General features: G+C 40.2%; 1 protein-coding gene across 4 annotated transcripts in view; it reads right to left on the bottom strand.

The window, feature by feature from the left end:
* Nucleotides 1–684: 684 nt before the first annotated feature.
* LOC114645774 (solute carrier family 12 member 6-like) overlaps nt 685–13,188 on the bottom strand; it is a 74,394-nt gene continuing 61,890 nt past the window's right edge. For all 4 annotated transcript variants that reach the window (XM_028793610.2, XM_028793611.2, XM_028793613.2 and 1 more), the window contains 3 exons: nt 5,804–6,021; nt 3,028–3,161; nt 685–1,858 (listed from right to left, as the gene is read on the bottom strand). In XM_028793610.2, the coding sequence (XP_028649443.1) occupies nt 1,767–1,858; nt 3,028–3,161; nt 5,804–6,021 (444 nt within the window). In that variant the 3' untranslated portion in view covers nt 685–1,766. The remainder of the gene's footprint in view (nt 1,859–3,027; nt 3,162–5,803; nt 6,022–13,188) is intronic.

A 13,188-nucleotide genomic window follows, 5' to 3' on the forward strand; every position in this document is an offset into this window, starting at 1 on the left:
TATAAGCCATCTAGCAGACGGATGGGTAGCAGCCTATCAATACATGTGCACAAGGAAATGTTTGTACATATTCTTTTTAGTTTCTGTAGGAGTAAGAATGTTCTTCACTTTGTCAATTTTCAGATAACATCAGATTTGGTCTAATGCTCATTTTATAAGTGAGGACCCAACTTTTTTTTTTAATTACTGTAACTTATAAGGAGTCACTTGCAGGAACATGAGGTAATTGTGATTAAACTATTTGGCTGACCACACTATTCCTACTTTTTAAAGGATATAATTTCATGTGTGTGTATATATAATGTATTTTAAATGTTATGTATGACAGAGATGTGGTTTACAACCCTAGAGGCCCGAGTGAGGCTCCTGCCTTGGTTCCTGTCCAGATTGGCAAGCATAAAGGATTTCTCTTGAGTTGCCCCCATTTCATCCCCCCCCTCTAAATGGGTCCTGGAGGGACTGAGAGTGTATTTCTGTGTATGAAGGAGTCCTGCTGTATACCTGAATCCCTTTGTGTTTTTTTGTTTTAATCCTTCTTAATCAGGGTGTTGCCAAGTTACACTTGGGTTCTCCACAGCCGAGGGACAGTAAAGTCACAGACCTCCTGTTTGAGAATCCTTGTGATTCTGGGTGATGTTGCTTGCAGATTGCTTCTCATTTTCCCTTTAAGTTTATTTTCTCTTGGACCACAGTGGTGTTCATTCAGGAGGTTTTTCTTTTTCCTTTCGGCAAGTTCTTCAGCTTTCACTTTTTAAAAATTGATGGAAGTGTCAGAACTCCGAGAACTACAAACATTTTGTCTTGAGGACGTACTGATGCAAGTTGAGCCCAAGTCTGAACACGTGAGGACTGCGATCCCCGGTCTTTTTTCTTACCAGTCAAAAGTTCATTTTGCAGTCAAAACACTGTCCATTTTTCTAATTGAAACGTTGCCCACAAAGTGTCAGATGCCAGCCGATGTAGCAAACTTTGACAGCCATACATATGAAGAGATTTCAAAACAAGGAAAACAAAAGTAAAGTGCCTTTTTGTTTTACTATTTACTTGTCCCTTATCGCGTTTATCAAAAACAAAGTCAATATTAAAATAAACATTAGACATGACATCATAAACCTTATCACCACCGCCATTTAAATACTGATTTCACATAATAATGAAGTAGAAACATTTAACTAGACCCCTGCTTTGGATTTTATTCTTTAAAAAAAAAATTGCATTTAAGGAAATGAATAGGTTCACGATTCTGTGAGAATTCATCTTGCCTTGTCCACTTGTTCTTGTTTGGTCAGCACTAAATGCCATACTGCCCCAAGACACCTTATATGCTGAAAGCAAGCCTGGTGCTCCAGTGCCACACACTCCCAGCACAGGGCCACTGCGCACAGTAATAGTGGAAACGTCTTTAAGTAAAACTTCTAACGAGCCTCACATATTAAAGTTAACACTGGGCACCTCACTTCAGCAGCAAGCAGAGCCTGTAGATGGATTCCCAAAACAAAAATTTTCATTTTCTTTCTCTGATTGATCTTTTAGTAGCAGCGCTAGGCAGATGCACATAAAAATCAATCCAATAAAAATGTTTCTGTTCAAAAAAAAAAAATTCAGCATGCACTGCAACCACTGATGAGGCACACAGTTCTTGAAATAACACAGTGTGGCAGCCGCTGTGGGCGTGCTGGAGTTTTCTCATGTTGCACATCCAGTTGCCTATTGTTGTAAGCCCACCTCATTTTCACTCATTTCCATTATTTGCTCAGCATGGTAGTTTAAGAATAAATGGTTATGACTTCACTTCCTCCTCCTCGCACCAGCAGGACTCGCTCCAAGCCTTCTGTCAACACCTCTAAAAATTCCATGTCTTGAAAATACAACATTAAAGAAAACGTCTGCCATGGTAGATGAAACAACATGACGCCTACTTGTCTGGTTTTTTGAATCGGCATTAATGCAGCCGAAAACAACGGCTTCAGTCAATTAACCTCCTTAGTGTTAACATTTACTCCTGGAAAAATAAGCTTTTTTGTTAAATCTTTTTTGTTACTATGTCTAACAGAAACATGTAAATACTAAAACATTCATATAGATAGCATAGGAAAGGCATGCCGAGTGTCCACTGCTGTACACGTCCGTCATGTGGTATGGTTGGAAACGGCCACCATCACAAGGCCCGATGCTGCTGCAATCAGGGCAGTAGACGCCTGTTTCTTTGCACACGAATCATATTTTTCTGTTTCTTTCACATGAGAGGGTAGAATGTCAGCACCTGATCTGCACGATCAATGCCCCCTTGTGTTATTGTGGACTTCCACATTTCTCCTAACACGAACATTGATAGTTGCTGCATTATGAACAGCACTTAGAAGCTTAATATCTTTATCCTTCTACTTGAATGCAATCATTTTGCATTTTTTTGACACAAAGCTACGTCCAACCATGGTGAACCTTCATGGGACCAAATTCACCAGGAATATCAGTTCATTGGCCAGTTCAAGTGCCATATGCATCAGTTTCACTATCTGTAGCAACATCTGACGACCACAATGTCGGTACCATCGCTTGATTCAAATGATGGTTCATTTTCAGTTTGTTTACTGTATATGCCATTGTTCCCTACTCATGAATATCAATGAGTTACCACAGAGTGGCTGAACACATACAAATAGTTGTGATTTTTTAGAGTATGATGTTATTACATCTACAAAGATGGTAGCAGGATACTTTCCTGAATGTTATTCAGGCTTAATGCTCCGCATCTCATCAAAATCAATTAATCCAAGTGTTACTCGGAATGAGCCATATTTACATAGAATTCTGAGTCTGAGAGACACGGAGGTTGACACCAAGGAGGTTAAAGCTCAGCTGTTTTCACTCGGCCAAAACACACTCACTTCAGCCAAGTTGGCGTTCTACTGTTTCTACCCTATATCCCCCATTTAGCTGATTAATGAGTGATGACTAAGGAAACGTGTTCTGACACTTGGCCAACTCACCCCACTCCACAGTTACCAGTTGTAACAAGAAGGATACAATTTTCATCCCCATCAGTATTCCGTGGTGGCCCAGGCATATTCAGCAGTACCAGTCGAGCATCGTGAGACTTGTTGACTATTACCTCGTTTAACTTGACTGCCGTATGCATGCGTCTTACGTTGGACTGATCACTGCAAGAAACCAAAACGTTCATTGAGCACTTTAAATGATTTGGAGCCGGCGCTAGTGTCACTCGGGGAGGCAGCTTGATGGCTGAGGTCTCCAGGACTCTGAACAAATCCAAATTGTATTTTGTGATATCATCTACTGTTGAGTTCTTCTCTGTACTTGTAATATTTCTATTGCACTATTATATTGAGGATTACTTGTGTTCTGTTCTGTGTATTGTATTGACTTCATTTTGTGACACCCACTGCACGCCCAACCTACCTGAAAGGGGTCTCTCTTTGAACTGCCTTCCCCAAAGTTTCTTCCATTTTTTCCCTACTAGGGTTTTTTTTTGGGGAGTTTTTCCTTGTCTTCTTAGACAGAGGCAGGGCCTGTTAAAGCCCACTGTGGCACTCCTTGTGTGATTTTGAGCTATACAAACATAAGTTGTATTTTATTGTATTCTGTCAAATGTTTTCATCTAGCTTAGTTAGACTGGAGGAGTTGTCCATGTGTGAACCTTCACCCAGTCTCTTATTCAGTGTGTGTTCTAGTTGTAAAGATAATTCATTATTTAACACAGTTTGATCTTCGCTACACAAAATTAAGTAGCTAAATGATCCCCAACTCAAAGAATGGCTGGCATTTCACATATCACCCTACATATTTGGCAGTTTTGTTAAACTGGGCCAAATTCTGTATCTCAGCCTGGGAATTTGCTCAACAGCAGCTGCCACGAATGCCTCACCCGAGACATGAACCAGCAACCTTGAGATTGTAAGGACGCACACACGAGCCCTCGCAGCCTCAATCAGAAACAGGACAATTTCTTCTATTGTAACTATCCAGAAGCACAAGTAGAAGTGGAGAGCTGAGCAAAGCCTGACATTACAAGCACAGAGACGCTCTCCTTACAGCTCAATCCAATTCTTCCGTCACTCAGTGAGCCGCACGGCCTGTCAGTGTGTCCTTCAAGCTTAAAGCTTGCTGCTTTGCACCCAGGCGAGGCGTCAGTGGCATCTGCCACAGAGCAAATTCCCAGAGTTGACAATGCATGTAATCGTTTTCTTGGAACAAAGATCCCTAAATTTAAAACTGCGCTTCACTCAGTCTTTATAGTAAGGATAATGGAAAGAAAATTACATGTGTGTAACAGAAGGCACTTGGGACAATTCCTCTTTAAAGTATCAGCAGAGAATAAATTATGCCTAACACTTATTTGTTTGTAATTGTATTACTTTTTCCATTTTTGAAAACAGAAGAGAGCAGACAGAAAAACACGGCGTCTTGTGAAAGTCTCTGCTGCCTGAAAAACAGAATTCAAAATGCATTAAAGCAGGATGGAATTGCCTGACCTACACAACACACCTTTTAGTGCAAAGAAAATACTTAATGCTACCTTGAGAAGCCATTTAAAAGCACCTTCACAGTCATTACAGCGAGGCTTAGGGTGTCATTAACATATGCGAGTTGTTCTGAAGAAACGCCTGGCAGCTGTGCATGGCAGGGCAGTACAATTTGCTTCTTGGCAGAGTGTCACAAGCTCTTCAGGGATCCTGAGGTTTGTGTTTCACCTGCTGGCTTCTGCCACTTATTAGAAATGTTCAGTTCAATATGGGGCTGGGCTTTGACCTGGTCATCTGAGGATCTCTGAATTCTTTTCATTTGGCATCACGGTTTGTGTTTAGTCTCATTGCCTTGTTAACAATGTGGATGTTTTGCCCTGTCCCAGGTCTTTGGTAATAATCCATTTTTCACTGGATCTTCCCAATCTTTTCATACCTAACACTGCAAAGCACCCCCAAAATATAATACAATCCTCACTTTGTGCTGATGCCAAGCTTGGCTTACACCCTTCATTTCCAGTTTGATTTTGTCAAGTCTCAAACCTTTCTTTGTATTTATGCTCTCACACATATCAATGGGACTACAAATTAGAAGAAAAACTGTTGAATGATTAACTGTTTTCTTTCACCTCAGTCACATTTCAAAATTTGAAGTCTCATTCATATAAGCATTCAGACCCTTAGTTCAGAACTTTGTACTTGCAGCTTCAGTTACGTGACTGCGTTTTCTTGGGCAAGTCTTGAATATTATAGCTTTGCACACCTGGATCTGGGCAGTTTATCCCACTCTGCCTGGCAGATCCTCTCAAGCTGTTCACTGCCATCACCAGGTATCTCCACAGATTTTCTGTGGGGTTTAAGTCTGGGCCACTTGAGGACAGTCACAGATTTGTCCCAAAGCCATTCCAGCTTTGTCTTGGCTGTACGCTCTGCGTCATGGCACACTGAGGTTGTTGGACTCTGGAGCAGTATATATTTTAACATACTTTGAATTGCATCTTTTGGCAGCAGAATATGAAAAATGTACTGTAAAGAGACTTTCATAAAGATTTTCACTGTAGTAAATAATTGTTTCAAATTAGCACCCCCGGTATGTTGTGGCGTGAGGTATTTTTGGGGATTCTGTTAAAGCATTTTGATTTTTTTTGAAGATACACTTTTCCCCCACAGAAAATCTGTTATACTATAAATGAGCATGGCTGGAACTCACCCGAAAAGAACACTCTGACATTCAAATTTACTAGGGGGGCTGCTGCAGCATCTGGCACAAGATCTTATTGATTTAAGATCAAAATGAAGACTGGAAAGGTGTGACTTACGGCCTCATGCTGAGAATGTCTCGCAAGCCTTCGAATGTAGCAGCTCCATGTCCTCTGGCAGCCCGTACTGAAGCCAGGTACTTATCCTTTGTCCAAGTCATATGGACCCGATCTGTACGCTCAGACCCTGTGGCAGCCCCCGTGTCCGTCTCGTCGTCGTCGTCAGAGCCAATGCTGGTCAGCCGCAGCATTGAGTTCCTGTCTTTGACAAGCTGGGCCTAAAGGAGCAAATCAGAGGCTTACATTCACATAACCTGCTTACACTCCTGTCATGAATGCTCAAATAAATCCCAGAATCACAGGGATGTAGAATCTCCACTTCAAGACCCTCCATTGTGGTTAATAATTTATGTGTCACTGTCATTTGTTACCATACTTTTTAATTTCTTGTTAATCTCTTTCTACATATTATTTATTTAGCTTTATTATAATGCATAAATATCCAAATCCATGTCTATACAAATGAATGTTATGTGTTAATATTCATTTTAATTTTATGTTAAAAAGGTGTCTCATAATTGTGTGTTGCTTTAGGGTGGTTGCCTACGTCTCCTGTCTGACTCAGTGCATTGCGTGATCTGTTTGGGGACTCTGGTAATTGAAGAGCTGAGTTGCAAAATCAGCTAAGTACATGAAACAACGTTTTGTGAAAAGGAGAAAAATAATTTTTAAGTATTTGAAATGATATTTTTAAAATTCTTTTTGCAGAATGCTGGTTGTTATATTACTGAAGGTCAATTGCTGGACATCTCAGAAATCTGAATATTTTACATTTTTGTAAAAAATAGGAAAAAAACGTACTTAGCAGGTTTTGACGCTAAATCAATGCTATTCCATAAACCTATAAGTAGAAACTTTCATCAAAATATTTTTATTATATAAGAAATGAAATACAGAGCTTTTAGTCTCTAAACTATTTAGCGAAAAAGTAATGCTAAAAGTCATGAATTCTTGTTAAGCATTGTTTAAATAGTAAATTAGAAAAGTGATAAGCAAACTCTAGAATGTCAATATTCTACATCGTCTTCATCATATATTTCAGTATCACTGTCTGCCACTGGTGTAGTGTTCTTGTTGGCTGTTCCAATGATTGGGAGGTAGAACTCTTTAACTTTTTCTGATTGTGGATTGTCCATATTGACTCCCATTTTGCTAAGTAACATTTCGACATCCTTTGCTTTTGCTGGATTAACACAGCAATTCAGTGGAAGTGGGTCAACTGACAAGTTGTTTATTTTGCTGCCACGTTTCACAATAGTGTGACTGCAAAAGTCGCCCGAATACGTGGTCTTTATGTTTATGTTGCTTCTTGTTATTTCCGTCACTCGAACTTTCGTCAAGTGAAATGGGAGCTTTTTTTTGCAGACTTTTGCAGTTGCAGACTTGTAGTTCAGCACCTGCCAGTCTCTTCCTAAAACTCTGAGTGTGGCATATTCCAATACCACATTGTGGTATTCGTCAGGAAGAAGAATAGTTTCGTATTGACGAAGCCTTTGTTCAATACGCCCAAAAACTCTGTCCGGAGGCAGGTACGAATGTCCTCGTACAGGATAGTACTGCTGAATGATAATGTTTGGGCGACTATAAACAAAATGCTGCAGTGCTGCCAGCAAGTTGATATTTTTGTTTTGTGCAGCACAGTTATCTGAAAATAATCTTAACAGCTGCATATCCTCTGGGACTTCTTTTGATAAAAAGTCCAAGATGGTACTGGTGCATTCATTTGAGCTTTTCCCTGCCTGGTTTTCACACCAGGTGTAAATAAAAACATGTTCCTTGTCTTGTGCAAGCCGCCTTCCATCCATAGAATGAATAACAAAAGCCATATTATATGCCCATACTTGTCGGGCATAGAACGCTTCTGAAATTGATGTTTTTGGCAATGGCAGATTTTGCTGAATATCAAAAGCAACAGTCATTGTTTTCACCTCCGGCATGTCGTTGTGATTGAGTAAAGTGTAGAAACGCTTGGCCTGCATCTTATGGATCCGATGAAGCGTAATGAGCTCGGTTGTTTTTGCAGGATCTGATGCTATTCTTATTTCCTCTTTCTTACTTTCGCAAAAGGAACATATGTCGCTCCGTGGGTTGCCAAATGAAAGATTATATTTTGTGTTAAAAATCTTTAAATACAGATTATATTTTACTTTAATCCCAGGATTTTCTGTACTAAACATTTTCCACATTCGTCTAATAGAAAGTTCAGGTGCCAGATATTTTCGGTAAGTTTGATTCTGTCTGCTGTAGTGGCTGCTGCGGCAACGGAAACTCTCAATGTGTTTCATAACTTTTTGCTTTGCTGCCGTCACAGAAGCATTTGGTCGTGCTCCGCCACGGCGATCGGTTTTTTGTAGACCTGTTTTTATCCAGTGGTTAGTCAAAGTGGCTATTCTTGAACGTCCAATTCCTAAAACAGAAGAAAATGTCACCAGGCAAACGCGGACCTGCTCCCCTGTTGATTTTCGAATCTGCAATCAGTCCAACAAAAACGTTAAAATTAGGTAAATGAATGATAATAAACATTTAAACCAATAACACCGATGCAAATAATATGAATCATCAACCAAACATTTTAGGGTTTGGCTAACATGCAACTGTGGAGAGGTGCGGAGAATCAGAACCCTTATCCAAACTCCAATAAATTGTGACTACAATGACTCAGCCTAGATGATCAGCTCAGGTGATCAGCTCCCCAGCGAAGTTGCGCAAATCAAATAATGCATAACTACCACTAGCCAATCCTAATCCTAATCTCTAACCCTAAACCCGATATCTAGAGGTTCGGACAACAGCTAGCTAGTGGTAGTTATAAAAAATCACCTCAGCTTAGCCGACTCATTATACCCATAAAATGTAGCTCTCGTTTCTCCAAGCATCCGCATATTCGTAGTTTATCAACATTCAAAATTATTAAGAATATGTTTTGAAAATATCTTACATAGTATTCAACAGTGGTTGCTCGCTTTGCTGGCTTTTTCTTTCGTGGAGCCTTCGGTTTTTTAATGCACATCTGGACCAGAATAAAAGCATCTTGGCTCCGTTTCTCTTGGTTTTTATAAAAGTCATTGTGAAACTTTTCAATATCAGCCGGAGTGAGCTGGCCAACGTCGCATCTCGTTCCACGATGCCTAGCAACACCTGCATGATTGCAAGAAATCTTTGGCGTCTTTTCAGTGCCGCTGTATCGTTTCTTTTTTTCTACATTTCTTTTCCAATTCTCAGGATTTCTGCTTCGTTTCCTGGGATTTTTTGATTTAGAAATAGGCTCATCAAACTCAACATTTACGTCCGCCATTTTTTGCCTTGCGGCGAATGCGCTGAGATGATTGGCTGGTGTACTTAGCAGCTTTTGGAACTAAGCTGGTTATGTATTTAACAGGTTTTGAAACTCACATCAAAATGTATAGCACTCTATTATGGTAATTAAAAGGTTTTGAAGCTCACTTCAATTCCAAGTACATAGCTGACCCTTTGATGAGTCACAACCATGCTTCAACTGCAATTCGCCAAAAAATGTACTTAGCAGGTTTTGGAACTCACCCCTTCAATTATATTGTTCTAAAATCTTCAGTCTCACCTTGACATTCCTTCTTCCACCTTTATCTACAATGTGTAGCTTTGTTCAGCACTTGAGGCACATGGTGTCACCCATCCATCTCCTGTACTCTCTGGTCATCTTCTTATTCTCCCCTCAGAAGGCCTGTCTGACCGCTTGACTCTCTCTGCTATAAAACCCCTCATCTCTCAGTGGTCTCAGGAGCTCACAAGCGCACATTATCCTCTCCTTTTAAAAAGATCACATTTTTGGCAAGAAATTCCAAACATCGGTTTACTCAATTTACGTTTGTACTCTTCATAAGCTACATTTAATGGGCCTTAGCCCAGATTCACTTGTGCCCTGGGATGCACACCTATGTACTGGTTTTGTCCCCCTGTTCTGAGTTTCTGGACCCTAATCTTTTGCTCTCGCTCTTCAGTGCTCTCTGAGGCGCCACATATTCTTCTACTCTTCAAGCCTCGTTCTGTGAGTGCACCAGCACAAACTCCCATGTCAGAGCACTGTAACTCCTAAACCTCTTCTTGCCTGTAGGTGGAAGACCCCCATCTAATTATGCTAAAGAACTGTCTACATTTTACAACCTGATCCTTCTGGAGTTGTCTGCATCACAAATGAATGGAGCATCCAGTGAATCTATTCCCAACCTGGAGTGTGCTGCCTCCTGCACTTTTATGTGCAAGGAGTCACTCCTTGGGTCAAGTGTGCTGGTGTGGTTGGTTATAATAAGTAATAATTATTTACATTTGTATAGAGCTTTTCCAGGCAGAAAGGAAACACTTCATCACCACCAATGTGTAGCATCCACCTGGATGACGTAAAGGCAGCCATTTTTGTGCCATTACGCTCACCAGACATTAGCAGAGTGTAATTAGAGGGCCAGAATGACTGTGCCATGGTGAGCAATTAGGACAGGTCATTGGGGCACATCCTGCTCTTTTAGAAAGATGCCCAGGGATCTTTTTTAACCAGAGAGCATCAAGTTTGGTTGATTGATTCTCATCGGAAGTACAGCACCATTTTTACAGCAAAGTGTCCTTATTACTGCACTGGGGGCTTTGGGTTCTGCACACAGACCACAGGGTAAGTACCCTCAATAGCCTCACAAACACAGCAAACCAAATTTTCCTAAATAATCTCCCATCCAAGTGCTGGCCAGGTCCAAACATCCCACCTTCAGTTGGAGGGGGTTGGCACTGCTGCAGTTCTTGGTTGTATGGGATGGCATAGAGGGGTGCCATGTGGGTTCACATGCCGATTGTTTCTTACTTTGACATTTTAATAGATCACAAAAAAAGTGTCTCATAAGAAGTACAAGAGCAAAGGATACGCCGATATTTCAGATTTAATCTAAAACACATTATGTCAGCCATACATGAATTGGTCTTGGCATCATTGCTACAATATAAAATACTGGACAATACAAACACCAGACAACAAACAGAGCTGGCACCAGTGGTGCGGTATGATGGCAAAAGCAGGGTCAAGTTCTCGGCGGAGTGCAAACCAACAAAAGTATCGGTGACAACTAGGATATGGTAGGAGGAGGGGGGGGAGGGAAGGGGGGGTGTTTACACCTGAGTGTGTTGGCTAAGGAGCTGAACGGCTACAGAGATGACGTGTACACCGAGTGCTGCTTCTTGACAAATGTGTTGATATTTACTTATTTAAAATATACTCTACAGGTGCTTTCAATACTGCAGCAGGTTTCTTTATTGAGATGCATTGTGGTATATTAGCGTTCTTTGTGTGACAACGAACCTCAACTGTCTTTGGGTTGGTAATCTGATGAATAAATGACTGCTGTGGTTTAGTGGAGTTTACATCAGTCTGCCTTGCTCTGTTCTTAGTGCCAGCAATGAACAAGTCATCTATTGAAGGAAGAGGACAGCCAGTGGTCTTCTTGGCACATTGACCCACCTGCTGTTGCCTGGTCCTGAGCAGGGAGGATGCAGAAGGGAACCAAACTGTGACAGAAAAAGTCACAAACACTCATTGATGGCAGGATGAAATGTAACCAGGATGAGCAGAGAAATGTTGAGTTTCTTTAGCTGCCATACAAAGAGCAGTCGCTTCTGTGGTCTCCCAAAAATGGAATTTGTCACTTTTGAACAAACTTTAGCAGAGATCAACAATGTTTCCTGGAGGTGCCCAGGAATGTCTTTTGGCTGTGTGACATGGTAGGATTCTGCACTGCTGACAACTTTGCTTTCAGAGTAAAATGATTTTCATGATCAGGTTTACAATTTTCTGTTCTTTGGCCTTTAAACTTGTTAACATACAGTTCCAGTGGTTTTGATTGGTAATGTTATTTGTTCCCATTTGCTTTTAACAGTTAATTCACATTTTACTGTAGAATTATTTTAGTTTCCATATGGATGTTGCTGTTCTAGGATTCTTTTATTGATGGTTTCTACATTGCTGCTAGGCTTGACAACCAGGAGTGTGCAACGTGTGACATCAGTACTGCAAGTGCATAAGTTAGCGTTGTACACTTAGTGGTTGTCCAAGATTTGGCTTCATGAACAAATAATATTTAGTGCCTTTGTTATTGTTAGTTTCTGAGTTACAGGATGTGACCACATTCTCAACAACTGTGCCTTCTGACTATGAATTATGTCTCGCGTTTTTTTGTCTCCAGTTACGTAGCTTATGGCTTACCGCTCTGTTCTTTGATCAGGATTCTAGCTACACTTCCTGATCTTTGCTTCCTTCAGTACTAATCTACACATTTACAAGCCCTGCTTGAATTCTGATCTGTCTGGGCCTTCTCCTCATTCGGTCCCACTCTCAAAACTGCTGTCACCTTGTGCAAGCTGCACAATAATAATGTCAAGCCAGTCATTACATAAGCAAGACAAAATCGTTTAATCTGGGTGGCACAGAAAAGCTTTGTGAATGTTACAGGACATGTAATAGTGTTCAATTGTGGCAAATAAAGTTTTTGTGGTGTTTCTCTTAGTAGGTCCTGCTCTGAACTTTGTCACTCCTCATAAAAATACATAGTCTTACAAATTCTGCACAAACACCACACTAACTTTAGACTAGAGCTGTCAGATCAGATGTTGCTATCCAAACATAATTCAAATTTATTTAAAAAAAAATCGTGAGTGGACTCCCCTAGACATTCTCATATACTGTACTCAGATATGGGGATAGACATTTGAGGAGTAAACTGCAAGACAATGATTTTATTTTTATATTATATACATTAAAGAACCATCAACAACAATTCAAATTAATAATATATTGAACAATTATTATAAAAGTAAAGTTGAATAAATCAGGACTCTGTAGCTGCATGAATAAAAGGTAAAGTACAGCTTCCGGTTAGAGGAAATAGCTCAAACGTTAATAGAAATCTATGTTTTGTACCTAATACTTGTATGCAAAATTAGGTTGACTTAAGTGAAATTGTAATCAAGTTATCGTTTTTACACACACACACAGACATAATTCCAAAAACTGTATTCTTTGGACTCCGGGAGGTATAAAACATCGAGATTAATCAAAATCTCGAAATTGAATTTTTGGAGGATTCCAATACTTTCCCTATACTTCATATACAAGAATGTAAAAAAGTCTTATTCAACAGCAAGAGTGGACCTTCAATTGTAAAAGAGCAGTTGCTTGTTTTACCTGCAGTCATTTTGGAATCGAGTTACTCCAGACACGTAAAGTTGCAGTATTTTACAGTATTTGTTTTGGCACTTCACTTCCACAAGCAGCATTTCCATAGTTTTGAATGGCTAGCTTGTTATCTTCAATAGTAAAAGTTACAGCTAGACAACACAGTTTTTCTTCTTTCTATCCCACTACTCTGCACTAC

This window comes from Erpetoichthys calabaricus, chromosome 2, assembly GCF_900747795.2.
Source record: "Erpetoichthys calabaricus chromosome 2, fErpCal1.3, whole genome shotgun sequence".
NCBI classification, from domain to species: domain Eukaryota; kingdom Metazoa; phylum Chordata; class Cladistia; order Polypteriformes; family Polypteridae; genus Erpetoichthys; species Erpetoichthys calabaricus.